Source organism: Lagopus muta, chromosome 1 (genome assembly GCF_023343835.1).
Source record: "Lagopus muta isolate bLagMut1 chromosome 1, bLagMut1 primary, whole genome shotgun sequence".
Classification (NCBI taxonomy): domain Eukaryota; kingdom Metazoa; phylum Chordata; class Aves; order Galliformes; family Phasianidae; genus Lagopus; species Lagopus muta.
Window position 1 is genome coordinate 119,764,889 of NC_064433.1, and position 13,214 is coordinate 119,778,102.

Consider the following 13,214-nt stretch of genomic DNA (forward strand, 5'->3'; position numbering starts at 1 on the left):
TTGTTTGAGCCAAGTTAGAGAAGTCTGCCATAGAATTTTTTCAGGATCAGTCCAAGGTACTCTCCAGCTCATGCCAAGCGACACAGGAAAATAACCACTATTGTATGCTCTGTGGCTTCATTGTCTAGTCTTAAGATGGAGGAAAAAGGCAAGGCATGCCAACTGCTTGCCAGTGTGATGGAAAAACTGAGTTTATACAGCTCAAGAGCAACTAAATAAGTATGCTGTAGTCACAAACTATGATGAGATGGACAAGGAACTTGATGTCACTGACAGCTGCCCAAGTGTCAGCCTACAGGGGACTTAACAGGTCTTCTGCTACCTTTCCATGCAATCAGACCTCAGAAGGACACAATCATTCTAGGCACTTTCTATTATCCTCATTTCTCTCAGGAAAGCTGTCAGCAGCCAGTGTTGGTTGTTTTTGTTTTTTTTTTGTTGCTGTTTTTTTTTAATAGCACTCAAAGCACAGTAATTTGTTCATATTGTAGAGCATTTTATTAATGTTGCAGCAGCGGTAGCGATCCAGGTATTTGGAATGGTGCAATAAAAATACAAATTTGAAAGAGAGAAGGACATTGTGGAATCAGGAGATAAACTCTTGCCCAGTTACCAATGTACTAATTTTGGAGGGGAAAAATGTGCCTTCAGTTTAAGTCAAGGGACATTTCGGGGACAGAGAGGTGGAAATCACTTTCTAGTGAATTGTTTCATTTGCAAAGGGCACTATCACCTGGTCTTAAGTCCCCATTCCAGCTTGGTTTCCTGCTCCTGCATCTGCTTCATTACCCCTTTTCCTCATTGAAGAGATGGGTATTTTGTGCTCTGCTGAACTGGTAAAGGACAAGACACGACTCATCACGACTGAGCAGATTTTGCCTCTTCTTCTCATTGCTCAGCTTTGCTGTGAAGGAGTGTTATACCAAGAGCTGTTGACATTAAATCTGAACACTTTTTGCTGACCATTGCACAGTGCATGGGTGACTGAAGCAAACTCGTAACCACGGATTTCAAGAGTAAGCTTTAGGGAAACCCCTCCTTTGATCAAGAAAGGTGACTGCACATTCTGCATCCAATTCAAGCATGTTGAAGGAGATTTACCAAGATAGCACTGAGGAGCCACATTTTCAAGTGTATAGCACCTATGGATCAAATGAGATTTTTCTCCTAGATCTCAGCTCCCAGGGGTGCATCTGAGCAAATAACACAAATGCTTTCAGTAGCGCAGGCAATCCCTCTTTCGTGATTTAACCTTCCATTTTAACAACACATATTTATTGTCCAAAAAACACCAAAGAGGGAAGACTGCCTGAACAGCCTTGACTCATGGCTGGAAAAATGTGCAAAAGGCTTAGAAACTAACAAACAAGGGGGAAAAAGGAACCTCCCACCTCTGCTTTGAACAAGGTGGCAGCATCATGAACAAGACACCATCCAGGAAGAAGGAGCTCTCCAGGAGCTGTGCATGGACATCCTGGGATCACTGGACGTCTCTGTGAGAGGGATGTGTTTCACTAAATGTCAGGGATTGGAAGGGAACTTGAAAGATCATCCAGTCCAATCCCCCTGCCTTAGCAGGAACACCTAGATTAGGTCACACACGAATGTGTCCTGGTGGGTTCTGAATGTCTCCAGAGAGGGAGACCCCACAACCTCTCTGGGCAGCCCGTTCTGCTGTTCTGTTACATTCACCATAAAGAAGATTTTTCTCTATTATTAATGTATTCATTTTTGATCAGATGCGGTGGAGTCTCCTTAACATCTCTGACACGTGCCCCCAGTAGACAGCAGAGCTCTCTGGAGAGGATGTCGGGGCAGCAGATGGGGGCCTCAGTGCCTCCCGGCATGGAGTCCCCAGTCACTAAGACAACGCCGGGCAACGGTGCCCAGCAGCTGCTCCCTGGCAGGGGCTCTCCATCACCTGCTGAGGTGATTCCCTGCATCAGCATGGAACAGGAACCCCAGAGCCGATTGCATCACACAAGCGCACTGTGTTTGAGGGCCTGCAGGGTTGCCCTGGGGACCTGTCTGGCCCCCAGCCCGGGGCGTGTCATTCATTCTCTGTGAGGTGACACTGCAGTGTGGTGTCACAGTGGCTGCGTCATCCACCCTTGTGGAGCGGTGGGAGCGGTGGCTCAGTCCGCTTGTGGGACCCGCAGGAAGTGGAACCAGAGAGAGCTTTGTGTCTATCTGGAGGCATCCTGCTATCATGGAGAGGCTGAGAGCCCTTCGAGGTGAGTCCCTCCACCTCTCTGGACACCACGACGCTGCCCGAGCACACGTGTGCCTCCAGTGTCTGTTTAGGACGTGCCAGCAGCGCTGTCCTTGCTCTGCCGAGTGCAGCTGCTCACCGTGGTTTCCCCAGCACCCCAGCAAGGGGAAAGCTCCCTCCCCTGTCCCCGCCAACCACACGCAGCCTTGCGCTGTGGAGCTGGAGGAGCGTTCCTCCCACAGCTGGCCGGGTGCTCGGCCCTGGCTCCAAGCAACACCTGCAGCAGCTGCTCTGCTCTTTCCTTCCAGGTCTCTTTGCTTGTGTGGGCTGCGTGCCCAGGCGTACGCGTCGCAGGGAGAGAAGCAGGGTGTCAAGCCCTGTCCCTACCTGCGCCGCGACCTTACTGCTTCAGCGCCTGCAAGATCAGGAGGTGAGTTGGGGACATCCAACCAGCAACCCTTGCCCTCCTGGCCCAGGGCCACGGTGCCGTGGGTGCCAGGCCCGGCAGCACATCCACAGAGCGATGGGTGGCAGCGGGCAAAACGAGCGTGACTGATCCTTGTCCCCAGGGCGACCGAGCGCAGGCGTACTGTGAGCTGGAGAGCGCCCTGTGCCAAGACAGCAGCCGCCCGCCGTGCGGAGTGGTGAACCGGCTGCTGGCAGAGGTGTCCCGGGACCTGACGGCAGCCCAGGTGAGGGCTCACTCCCAAAGGCAAAGGGAACCAACCGCCTGCCCACGCTGGTGTTCTGCTGGCGGATGGTGGGGGCTTAGCTCTTCCAAGGGCCTCAGGCAGTCTCCTGGGCCGCGTGTCACCAGTGTCTCTCTTCCAGGGCGTGACCAGCAATGTCAAGACAGCTGCCAGCAATGTCCTGGTGGCTCTGGCTCGGACGCACTTCACCTTGGTGATGGCTGAGCTCCAGAGCCACCTGAAGGCCGCGGGGGACATGTCCAAGGAGTTTGTGCTCAACACCCTGAGCAAACTCTTCAGCACCTATGGTAGAGTACCCTCAACCTCCTGACATCTATAACAACCGGGAAAGGGGTCTCTGCCCTCTGAGTGTGATCTGCACTGAGCTGGGGGCTGCAGGGCTGCTGTCCACCTACCTTGCTGCCGGGGCTCTGACTGTGGCCCTCTCCTTCCTCTTTGCAGCTCCACAGTGCATCCCCTTTGTGTGGCTGATGCTGGCAGGCCTGCGCAGTGTGGTGGGCCAGGTGAAGAGTGGCCAGATCCTGCGCATCGCTTGTGCTGGTGAGTGCCGGCCCCAGAGCAGCCCTGCTGCAGACTCTCACAGACTCCGTTTTCTCACTCTCTTAAAAAAAATAATAATAATAATTTATTTTTTTAATTATTTTGTTTTTTCAGTTTTGAAACAGTGGCTGGATGGAGTCAAGACTTACTTGTCCTCAGGAATGCAATGCCCCTGGCCTGCCATGGAGAAAGAGCAGATCTGTGAAAACCTTCACGAGCTGCTCTTCTCTGTGGTGTGGAACTGGCAAGACTGCCAGGAGGAACAGGTGAGCACTGCTGCATTCCCAGCCCAGGATGGCAGCAGGGGCACCCATGTCGGCAGCTCTGTCTGTGCCCAGTGGGCTGAGAGCTGAGGGGTGATGAGAGGGAGTGGGCTGGCTCTGCAAAGGGCCCTGAAGTGGCTCTGTGCCAGGGAGCAGCTGCATGTCACAGCACTGTGGCAGGAAGAGCTGGGGATGAGGGTATGGGGAAAAGCTGCCTGCCCTCCAGAGCGAGCCCATCTCCTGCTGGGCGTGGGGGTGTGGGGAAGGGGAAGGGAAAGGGGAAGGGGAAAGCCCTCTGTGTAGGAAGGGCAGACCTTCAGTCTTTGATACCGGGCCTCTGCCATCCTCTCCAGGACAAACAGGCCGTCCTTGGGGCTGTGGCTGCCATGTTGGAGGTTCTCCTGCAAGAGGAGCGGCACCAAGAGCAGGTCTGGGAGCAGCTCCTCTGGCTCGTTCACCCGTGTCAGGAGATCCAAGACATTTGCAGGGTGGCCAAGGTGAGTTGTTGTGCAGGGCTCAGGGTAGACGTGGGGCCCGTGCAAATGCCACGAGGGGCCAGGGAGGAGGTGGGGAGCCCTTGGAGAAAGAAGGAATGGGTGTTCAAGGGAGCTCTGAGGCTTCCTGAGCTCTTCAGTCAGAGAAGGAACAACCCAGACAGGAGCCAGGAGGGAACCAAGAATCACTGGGGCTCATCTCTTGGGGATGGGAAGTTTCACCACCACTGTGGGGCTCTGAGTGCCTGAGGAGCTCTATGCTAACAACTGGGGGGACCACATCCAGTTGCATCTGATGGGGGAGAAGTGGGCTGCTGGGTGGGAAATGCCTGCAAATGATGCCCAAACACGGCTCGATTGAGAGCAGAGAGACTCCCTTGGTGCCGCTGGGAGGTGGGGGATAAACAAGAACGCCTGTGCAGGAGCTTCTCCCTGCAGAGAAACAATTGGGAAACAGTTTCTCCACTCCCAAGTGGCTAGATGTGGCTTCATCCCTTTCTTCCTCTCCTGCTCTCTTGCAGAGCCTCACTATCTTCCTGGAGGCCTTAGGGGGCATTGAGTCTGTAATCCCAGGGGACAAGTTTCTGGACGTCACCAGTGCCGTGTTTTACCAGGTAAGGGGAGCCTATCCTTGCGCCCACAGCAGTTTCCCTCTTGGCTAAGTCTCAGGAGGACTGCAAAGCTCTGACCCCTGAATAAGGCGGCTCAGCCTTAGCTCCTGCATGCTCAAGGCAGGTCCAGAGCCATGCATGTACTCTCGGGGATGCTGTGGGGAGGGCTGGGTTTTGTCTGCCTGCCCTCTTCCCGAGAGTGCCCAGGGAGACGAGAGCGGGCAGCACAGTGTCTTTTCCGTCCTCAGTGCTGATGTGATTGTATCAAATGGACCTTGTTCCCACAGCTCTATGACGACAGCAAGCAGCACAGCGAGGCTGGTCGTGCACAGCTGACCCACTGCATCATGCTGCAGGGTAAGGAGAGGAGCTTTGGCCATGCTTGGCGCTGCCCTGGCCAAAACCTCTCTCACAAACTTCAGGAATGGGCGTGAGGTTCTTGCTAACATAGCGTGGGATTTCCTCCCTGCAGCCCGGATCTGCCCAGAGGAAACCATCCTGTTTCTGCAGTCGCAGCTGGGCGATGACTGGGAGCCTGGATGCGTGGCAGCCCTGGGTCTGCTGGGTGCTCTGGCTCGCTCTGATGGTCAGTACCACGGGTTGGTCAGTACCACGCCTTGGGACTGCCAGGGCTCCCTTCTGCCATCTGTGTTGTGGCTCCGCTCATGCTTCTGTGCATCTCTTGCAGAGCCCGTGATGACGGAGATGCTGCCCCAGGTCGTCGAGGCTGTGCAGCGTCTGTGCAGCGACCCCAGCATCCGGGTGAGCTGGTTGGGGAAAAGAAAGCGCTGTCGGGGTGGTGATGCTGCTGCCAGCACGGGCAGGGCTGGGGTGACTAGAGAGGTGCTGGGGCATTGGTCACACGGTCATGATGGCTCCTGTGGGGAGAGCAGGCAGAGTGGAGCAGGCAGGTCCCTGTGCTGTGCATGGAAAGCGCACAGCCTGGTGTTAAGGCCAGGCCCTCATCTCAGTAGCTAAAGCCTCTCCAGTGCTCTTGCTGTCTCTGCTCATGCCCAAAGGGCTGCCCCGATGAGCAGGTGGCTTCCCTTTGCCTTCTGACCAGGAAAATCACACCCATAATTGACCCCTTGCAGGTGAGGACGGCTATTCTGTATTTCATCAAGGATCTGCTCAGTTCGAACACCCGGAGCTGCTCAGCCTGGGATGTGGTGGGGCACATCTTCAGGGAGTTCAGCCGCGCCACAGGAAGAAGGGTAAGGGCAGTGGGCAGCATCTTCCTTTGGAAGACCCGTGCTGCTCAGAGGCTGCTATACAGAAGCACCGCTGAGGCCACACCTGAGCCTCCTGAGAGGCTCCTGAGAACTGAGCATAACCAGTGTTTCAACACCACTGTTGTGCAGGCAGCCGGAGACCTTTCTGCCCGGGAAGCCCAGGAAGAAGGAGCTCTCCAGGAGCTGTGCATGGACATCCTGGGATCACTGGACGTCTCTGTGAGAGGGATGTCCAAAGTAAGTCACGCTCTGCCCTGCTGCTGCTCCCTGCCTTTCCCTCACGTGTTCCTCGTCCCATTCCAGGACCCCAGGTCTCTCCTCCAATGTGCTCTGAAGCACACAGGACTCAGGGAAATTCACAGAGTCCTCTTCATCTCTGAGCAGAGGCAGGAATGCTGACCTGCTCAACTGCCTCGTTCCCTACAGCTCCTGTGGCCGCGGCTGCTGTTGTTTGTGGTGCCAGCGCAGTACACAGGCATGCTGATCCCAGTCTCCCGCTGTGTCTGTGCCCTGGCTGAGAGAGAGGAGCTGACAGGACGGCCGATAGAACATCTGGATCCCCATTTTGTCAGCTCCATGTTTCAAGGTAGGAGCAAAAACTCCCTCAGTGAGCTCTGCTGACCTGTGGTAGCACCCAGAAGGGACAGCGGAGGTGTGCGTGGCTGGGCACACAGTGTCTTGGAGTCTTACTCAGCACTTTTTTTCTCTTTGCAGGCCCACTGCTGACGCCCCAGACACTGCTGGCACGACTGCTGGTGAGTAGATGCTCCAGAGGCCGGTGCCACAAGCACCCAGGAGGAAGCAGCATGGCCATGGGCAAAGCTGTTGGCTGCTCCTTGCCTGCCAGAGCAGAGCCGAGCTGCTTCCATCCTGGGGGAAAGCCGTTGCTCTTGCTGCAGAAGTGACCCTGCTTTGTGTTGCTCTCACTCAGGTGGTGGCAGGCAGCCCTGTTGCAGGCAGCAAACTCCAAGCTGCTGCCTTACTGCTGATGAAAAACCTCCACAGCAGGTTCCACAGGGCTGTGGGGGCCATGTGGGCTACTGAGATCCCCCTGCTGCTGCAGTGTCTTGAAGGTAAAGCACTGGAGGGGAAGAAGAGGCAGAGGCAGGGAAGGGAAGGGGGGGAGTGAAAATGCAGCTCTGTAGCATGGCAGAGGGGAAGCACTGCCTGCAGGCCAGTTCTTGCTCTGCTGCTGTTCCCATTCCTGGGAGTCAGCACTGAGGCCCAGGGACCTATCCCACCAGAGATCTGCCCGTTCCAGGACGTGGATGGGCCCTTCATGTCCCCTCAGACAGCAGCCTTGGAGCACTTAGTTCCGTGTTCCTGTGGAGGCAGTGTTTGTGGGGAGGGACAGGTCATTGTGGAGGGGGTGCAGGTCCCAGCTTGGTAGTGTCAAGTGCCCAGGCCAAGCCAGGTTTGCAGCAGCTCTTCTTCTGTGCCTTGATCCTAAGTAAGGGTCTTTGTCTTCCTATTGCTGTGCAGGGAAAGATGAGAGCTTCCCGGACACTGCCGAGTTTGAGCGCCGTCTGCTAAAGGTACAGCATTGCCGGGAGGCGCGGTGCAGAGAAGTGCTTGCCTGCCCCAAGTAGCCCCGCTCCCACGTGAGCCACTGTGGGGCAGGAACAGCCTCTCAAGCGCTGCTGCGGAGCGGCCGCACGCCTTTGTGGCGCTGCCTCTTCTGCTCTGTCCCAAGCCCAGAGGGGTCTTAGGAGAAGAGGGTGGGTGGCTTTAATGGAGGGAACACTGGGGGAGCTGGGAGAGGGACTGTTCTTCCAGGCACCTCTCCCCAGAGGGCTGCAGCAACTTGGGAGCGAGGGAAGAGGCAAAGGGCAAGGGAACATTGTCTTCTCCTGTTCTCCAACAGTTCCTGAAGGCGTCGCTGGACACAATAGAGGAGAAGGCATGGATCGAGGCCCTGAGCTGTGAGCTGAGCCAGCGGCTGAGCAGCTCTGCCAGCAGCTCTGCAGAAAAGGTGAGTTCCCCCCGGCTCTACCCAGCGGTGCAGCTGCAGGTGTCCAGCTGGGGCTGGGGCTGCGGCTGGTGCTCTGCCCACGCGGGTGCAGATGCTGCTTCCCCAGTCTATGCCCCCCAGAGGGCCTTTCCCTGCAATCTGCCCGGGGATGGCTAAAGCTCGGCCCCGCAGCTGCTCTCAGCAACCGCCAGGGAGCTTGGCTCCTTCCCACCTGGCCCTCCACCAGCAGGTTAAGCTGCTGCCACATCTCAGCTTCTTCCCCTGCAGTCATTCCTGTACAAGGCTCTGGGCACGGTGCTGGGATCCTGTCAGGGAGTCCTCCACGTGCAGGAGAAGCTGCTACAGCACCTGGAGGAGGCAAATGCAGAGGAGCCACGTGAGGCCCAGGTGAGCTGTCCTCTCCTCCAGCTCCTGTGAGCATCCCTGCTCTGGCCCTGGGGCAGAGGCCTTCTCCTGGCCCTGCTCCGGGCCTTTCAACCTCTGCACTGCTGCCATTTTGCTCAGGAGCAGACCTGCAGATTCAGGCCTGTGCCAACGGCCCCTTGTTCTTTTGTGCAGGGAATCATCTCTCTTCTCAGCCATGCTGCTGAGAACAACTTCCACACAGTCCTGGCCACGCTCACCATGTTTGCGTCCAGGCTGTGCAAAGGCCGCAATGCCAGGATTTCCAGGCGCAAGAAGGTAAAGCGTTACGGGTTTCCATCTTGGCATTCTTCTGCCTTATTTTCCCTGCAGCTCCTGCCTTGGGAGCCCAGGAGCATCGCGGGGCACTGGGGGCCGTTAGCGAGTGTCTCAAGGCATTTCTTCCCACACAGATGGAGCTGGACAGCACGAGAGCTCATGCCACACGCAGCGCTCTCATGCTCGCCCACGGCAGCGTGGCACTGCGTGCCTCCAAGGAACAGCTGCTCGCCCACCTGGAGGGAGACATCGTGGGCAACGTCCTGATGCTCTACAGCTGCAGCTGCCGGGTGAGAGCTCAAAGCGTGCCAGGGTGTCAGAGCGCCCCTCTGCAGCCTCTCCACATGGGGGGATGCTGAGATGGGCCTTTCCTTTCCAAAGGTCCCTCGGGGAACTGTTTGTGCCCAGATAAAGATCCAAGCCCTTCCCTTAGCGTTGTCCCCACGTGTGTCCCTTGCAGCCCTTGTCCCTTCCCGCAGTTCAAAGAATGTTCTTCTCTCTTGCTCCTCAGGACTTGCAGAACAACCTCGCGCTGGTGCAGAGCATCACCGACTGCAGCTCTGCCTACCAAGCTGTGGGTGATTCTGCAAGCTTTAACCCCTCCTTGAAGAGCAAGCTGCTGGAGATCCTGATGGTGAGTGCCTGGAGACGGGGCTGTCTGCAGAGGAGTTCTGGGCTGCGCCACAAGGCTCGCTTCCCTGGAGGCATGCAGGTGTCCAGCAGTTACACGTCTCCAGCTGGTGGGGACCTTGGGTGCTGGCAGGCAGTGGCTGGGCAGCGGGCTGGGTGCACCAGCTGCTGCATCCTGCAGTGCTTCCACAGGAAAGTGATGGGGCTGGTGTGTGGCAGTTGTGCCTGTCTGGGGGCCGGGTGGAACAGCTCTTGTGTGCCCCTTGCCCACTTTGACACTGTCTCTCTGGGACTTGCAGGACCTGATGAAGAAGTATTACTCGGGCATGCCTGTCTCCCCAGTGCCTCTCAAGGTGGTTCTGGCCCTGGAGCAGTTGAGGTAAGGGCTGAGGTAGCAAGTCAGGATGGTGATCCCCATTTTGGGTAGCTCCTGAGGGCCTGGAGGGGCCAGGGGGGGAGGAACCACATCTACAGCAGGAGAGACGGCTGGTCTGTTGTGCCCAGCAAAGCTGAGGTTCTGGGCAGGGAGAAAGGCCCTGGTGCTCCTGTGCCCTGGCAGGGAAGAGAGGGAGAGCTGGGGTCTCCTTCCCTCCAGAGCAGGAGGTGGTTCACTGCTGCCGGGGAGGAGGTGGGCGCTGCTGGAACTGAAGGCAGTGCTCAGCAGCATGAGCTGGGTGGGGGTATTGGCTTTGTAGCTGTCAATTAGGAGAAACTCAGATGTTGTCTGAACCAGTCTGGAGAGGTAAATACCCTTTCTGATTTCTCTTCCTGTTTTCCTCCTCTCAGCAAGCTGAAGCCCTCTTCTGAAAGCAAGGACCTGCGTGAGATGTTGGTCCTGTGCTGCAAGAACATCGTGACACACCCTTCAGCAGAGATGATGCTGAAGATCAGGAAGTCACAGCAAGCAGCACAGTACCTGCAGGTAACCTGCCGTAACTTTCCCGGCCACCTCTCGGTCAGAACCCTACCTCAGCACACACAACCTCTGCTCTGGCAGCAGCCGTGATGCTACACGTCACTCCCCTCTTCTGCTTTCAGCTTCAGCAAACATCACTGAGAGCTCTGGGCCGGCTCATGGTGGTCCTGCTGGAGACAGAGCCCAGCGGTGGCTTCTTCCAGAACATAGTCCATGTGAGTATTCGTGGGGCAAGGGAGAAAGCATGGTGCCTGTCAATAGCGGGGGCAGAGATCTGGGGACTGAGAGGAGGATCAGAGGGGGAGAAATCTCCTGCTGACGTGCCAGCTCACTGCGAGCTGAAATGGGCAGAGAAATGGGCCCTGCAGGGGGAAAGCAGGAGCCAGCCCCTGGAGGCCACAGCCGACGAAAAGCTCCTGGGTTAGGAGGCAGGCGTGTCTGCAGAGAGCGGGGCGGCAGTGCCGGTGGTCAGTGAGGCAGGAGGCCACATGGAGCAACAGGGCAGGCCTTAAGGGAAAGCGCTGGGAAAGGAGGGACAGGGAGAGGGGTGGCAGCAAGGGAAAGAAAAGACGTCCTCAGTGAGACAGATGCTCTACCCCAGGTCCTGCAGAAATCTATGACATCAACCAACGTGTGGGAGCGCAAGAGGGCCCTGCAGACCTGCTCCCAGCTGCTGGCTGTTTGTGAAGAGCTTCAAGTGAGTAAAGAGCCCCACCGCGTGCTCCCTGCTCCCTCCCCAGTGCCCCAGAGCTTGAAGGCGAGCTCTGCCCAGCTGTGCATGCTGTGTCATGGCGTGGGGAAGGCACAGATGGGAGAAGCTGGAGAGAGCTGGGGCCGTCTACAGCTTTGTTCCTGCCTCTCACCCCTGCAGAGAAGAGATGCCTGTGAGCACTTTGGCTCCTTGGTGGGATTGCTGGCGCCTCTGACTTGTGACCCCATGCCCGCATCCCGCCAGCTGGCTGTCACCTGTCTGAGCTCCCTTCTGCGAATCCAAGGTGAGTGGAGCAGGCACGCTCCAGCCCTCTGCCCTCCTCTGTAGCACTACCAGAGCCCCACGGGCTGGGCCCTGTTTACAGGAGGGAGAGGCACCGTGCACAGCTCTCTTCTTGTCCCCACCCTGTCCTCTGTCTTTCCCCCGTGGAATGCAGTTTCATTTCCAGAAGCATGACTTCCCTTTTCTCCCTGTGCTCTTTCCAGCCAAAGCGACCAACACAGACATCGAGACGGGTGACATCAGGAGCCTGTGCGAGGGGCTGCATGCCTGCAGCATCGCCTCTCAGCTTCAGACCACATCCAAAATGGCCATGGTATGTGGACCCAAGAAGGGGTGGTGTGATCTCTGTGTGTAGGCTTCTGCACGACCCTGTGCTGCTCCCAGCCTCTGACACTGTTTCCAAAATGAGCTGTTACCCTGAGTGCTCTTTTCCCAGTGCAAGTAGCAGGAGGCTCTGAGCTACGTCTGGCCTTCAGGCACCCAGTGCAAGGAGCTGACTCCATGATGTGCGTTTGTGTGTGTGTGTGTGCACTTGCATGCATGTGACTGTGGCTGCTGGGAGGTAGGCTTTGCATGTAAGCAAACACCATGGGTGCAGAAGTTGAGAGAAGGCTCAACCGCCTTCCGTATAAACAGCAGGGTACAGACAGCTGCAGCAGAGCAGTGATGAGATCTCTCCCGCTTCTCATTTCTCTGCAGATCGTGTGCAGGAACTTCCCCTTAGAACGCACCGTTGACTTCATGACTGCCATCAAGGAGACGATCCGGAAAGCCAACGGAGTGCGTGTGCGTGCTGCTGGGAAGTGGATGACCACCTTCCTGCAGATGCACGGGAAGGACATCAGTTGGAACGTAAGAGACTTTCCTTCACGTGTCTTGGACTTTTGCTGGCTGTTGCACTATGACTTGTGCCGTTTGCCCCTTGTGCTCAGGGCATGGAGACCAGGGTAGCTGGCATGAAATTCAGGCTTAGGACTTGGCAGCATGTCAAGGGAGCAGGCACTGCTCATGCGCTGAATGTCCGTGGTTGGGCCCTGCAGAGTGCAGGATGCAGCAAGTCATTCTTTCTCCCCTTCTTCTCTCAGGTGCCTCCGATCCTCTACATCCTGCGCAGCATCACATCGTTTGCGCAGCAGAGCACGTTCCTGCCCTTCCTGTGCCAGGCGGTGGTCATCCTCACCCGCTGTCACACTGAGGCCGTGATGAGCAACTTCTCCCGGCCGCTTGGGCCAACGGACAGGTACTGGCACTCCCGCCTTTGCTGTTGCTGCAGAGGGATGTAGGGAGGAGGCAGCTTTTCTTTTTTGTGAATAGTCTCAAGTTGCGACTCTACTTTTTCTAGTGAGACATGGAGGAGAATAAGAGAATTTTGTCTTCAGCGATGGAGCCAATAGCAAAAAGAAGAAAGGATAAGAAAGGAAGGGAGGAGAGGAAAGGAGCAGGGAAGGAAAAAGGGAATGAAAAGGGAAATTTGAAAGGAGAAAAGGAGAAAAGAAGAGAAGAGAACGAGAAAAGAGAAGATGAGCTTAAAAATTGTATTATTTATTATAAATAAATAAATATATATATATATAAAAATAGTACCTTTTTTTTTTTTAAACCAAGTCTTTATTTCAATAGCTGCTGTCTCTTCTCCATACCAGTTACAGAATCACAGTCACCAAATGTCAGGGATTGGAAGAAACCTCAAAAGCTCATGTAATCTAATCCCCCTGCTGGGAACACCTAGATTAGGTCACACACGAATGTGTCCAGGCAGGTTCTGAATGTCTCCAGAGAGGGAGACCCCACAACCTCTCTGGGCAGCCCGTTCCACTGTTCTGTTACCACCACCATGAAGTTTTTCTTCTAGCATTCATGTGGAACCTCTCATGTTCCAGCTTGTACCCATTGCCCTTATCCTGTCACTGGATGTCACTGAGAAAAGCCTGGCTCCATCCTCCTGACAGACATCACAGA

The 13,214-nt window shown here is 56.1% G+C and overlaps 1 protein-coding gene across 1 annotated transcript; it reads left to right on the plus strand.

Moving 5' to 3' along the window:
• Nucleotides 1-1,806: 1,806 nt before the first annotated feature.
• LOC125697294 (maestro heat-like repeat-containing protein family member 2B) lies at nucleotides 1,807-12,649 on the plus strand. Its single transcript, XM_048954318.1, has 32 exons — nucleotides 1,807-1,882; nucleotides 2,160-2,234; nucleotides 2,521-2,642; nucleotides 2,782-2,904; nucleotides 3,044-3,209; nucleotides 3,364-3,462; nucleotides 3,577-3,728; nucleotides 4,079-4,222; nucleotides 4,741-4,833; nucleotides 5,118-5,187; nucleotides 5,303-5,416; nucleotides 5,519-5,592; nucleotides 5,925-6,044; nucleotides 6,192-6,299; nucleotides 6,489-6,648; nucleotides 6,777-6,817; nucleotides 6,994-7,135; nucleotides 7,545-7,597; nucleotides 7,927-8,034; nucleotides 8,302-8,421; nucleotides 8,593-8,715; nucleotides 8,850-9,005; nucleotides 9,227-9,349; nucleotides 9,645-9,724; nucleotides 10,132-10,267; nucleotides 10,384-10,476; nucleotides 10,863-10,958; nucleotides 11,133-11,256; nucleotides 11,459-11,568; nucleotides 11,955-12,107; nucleotides 12,341-12,495; nucleotides 12,598-12,649. Exons 1-32 carry the CDS (start codon nucleotides 1,807-1,809, stop codon nucleotides 12,647-12,649), a joined length of 3,561 nt encoding a protein of 1,186 aa, XP_048810275.1.
• Nucleotides 12,650-13,214: the final 565 nt, after the last annotated feature.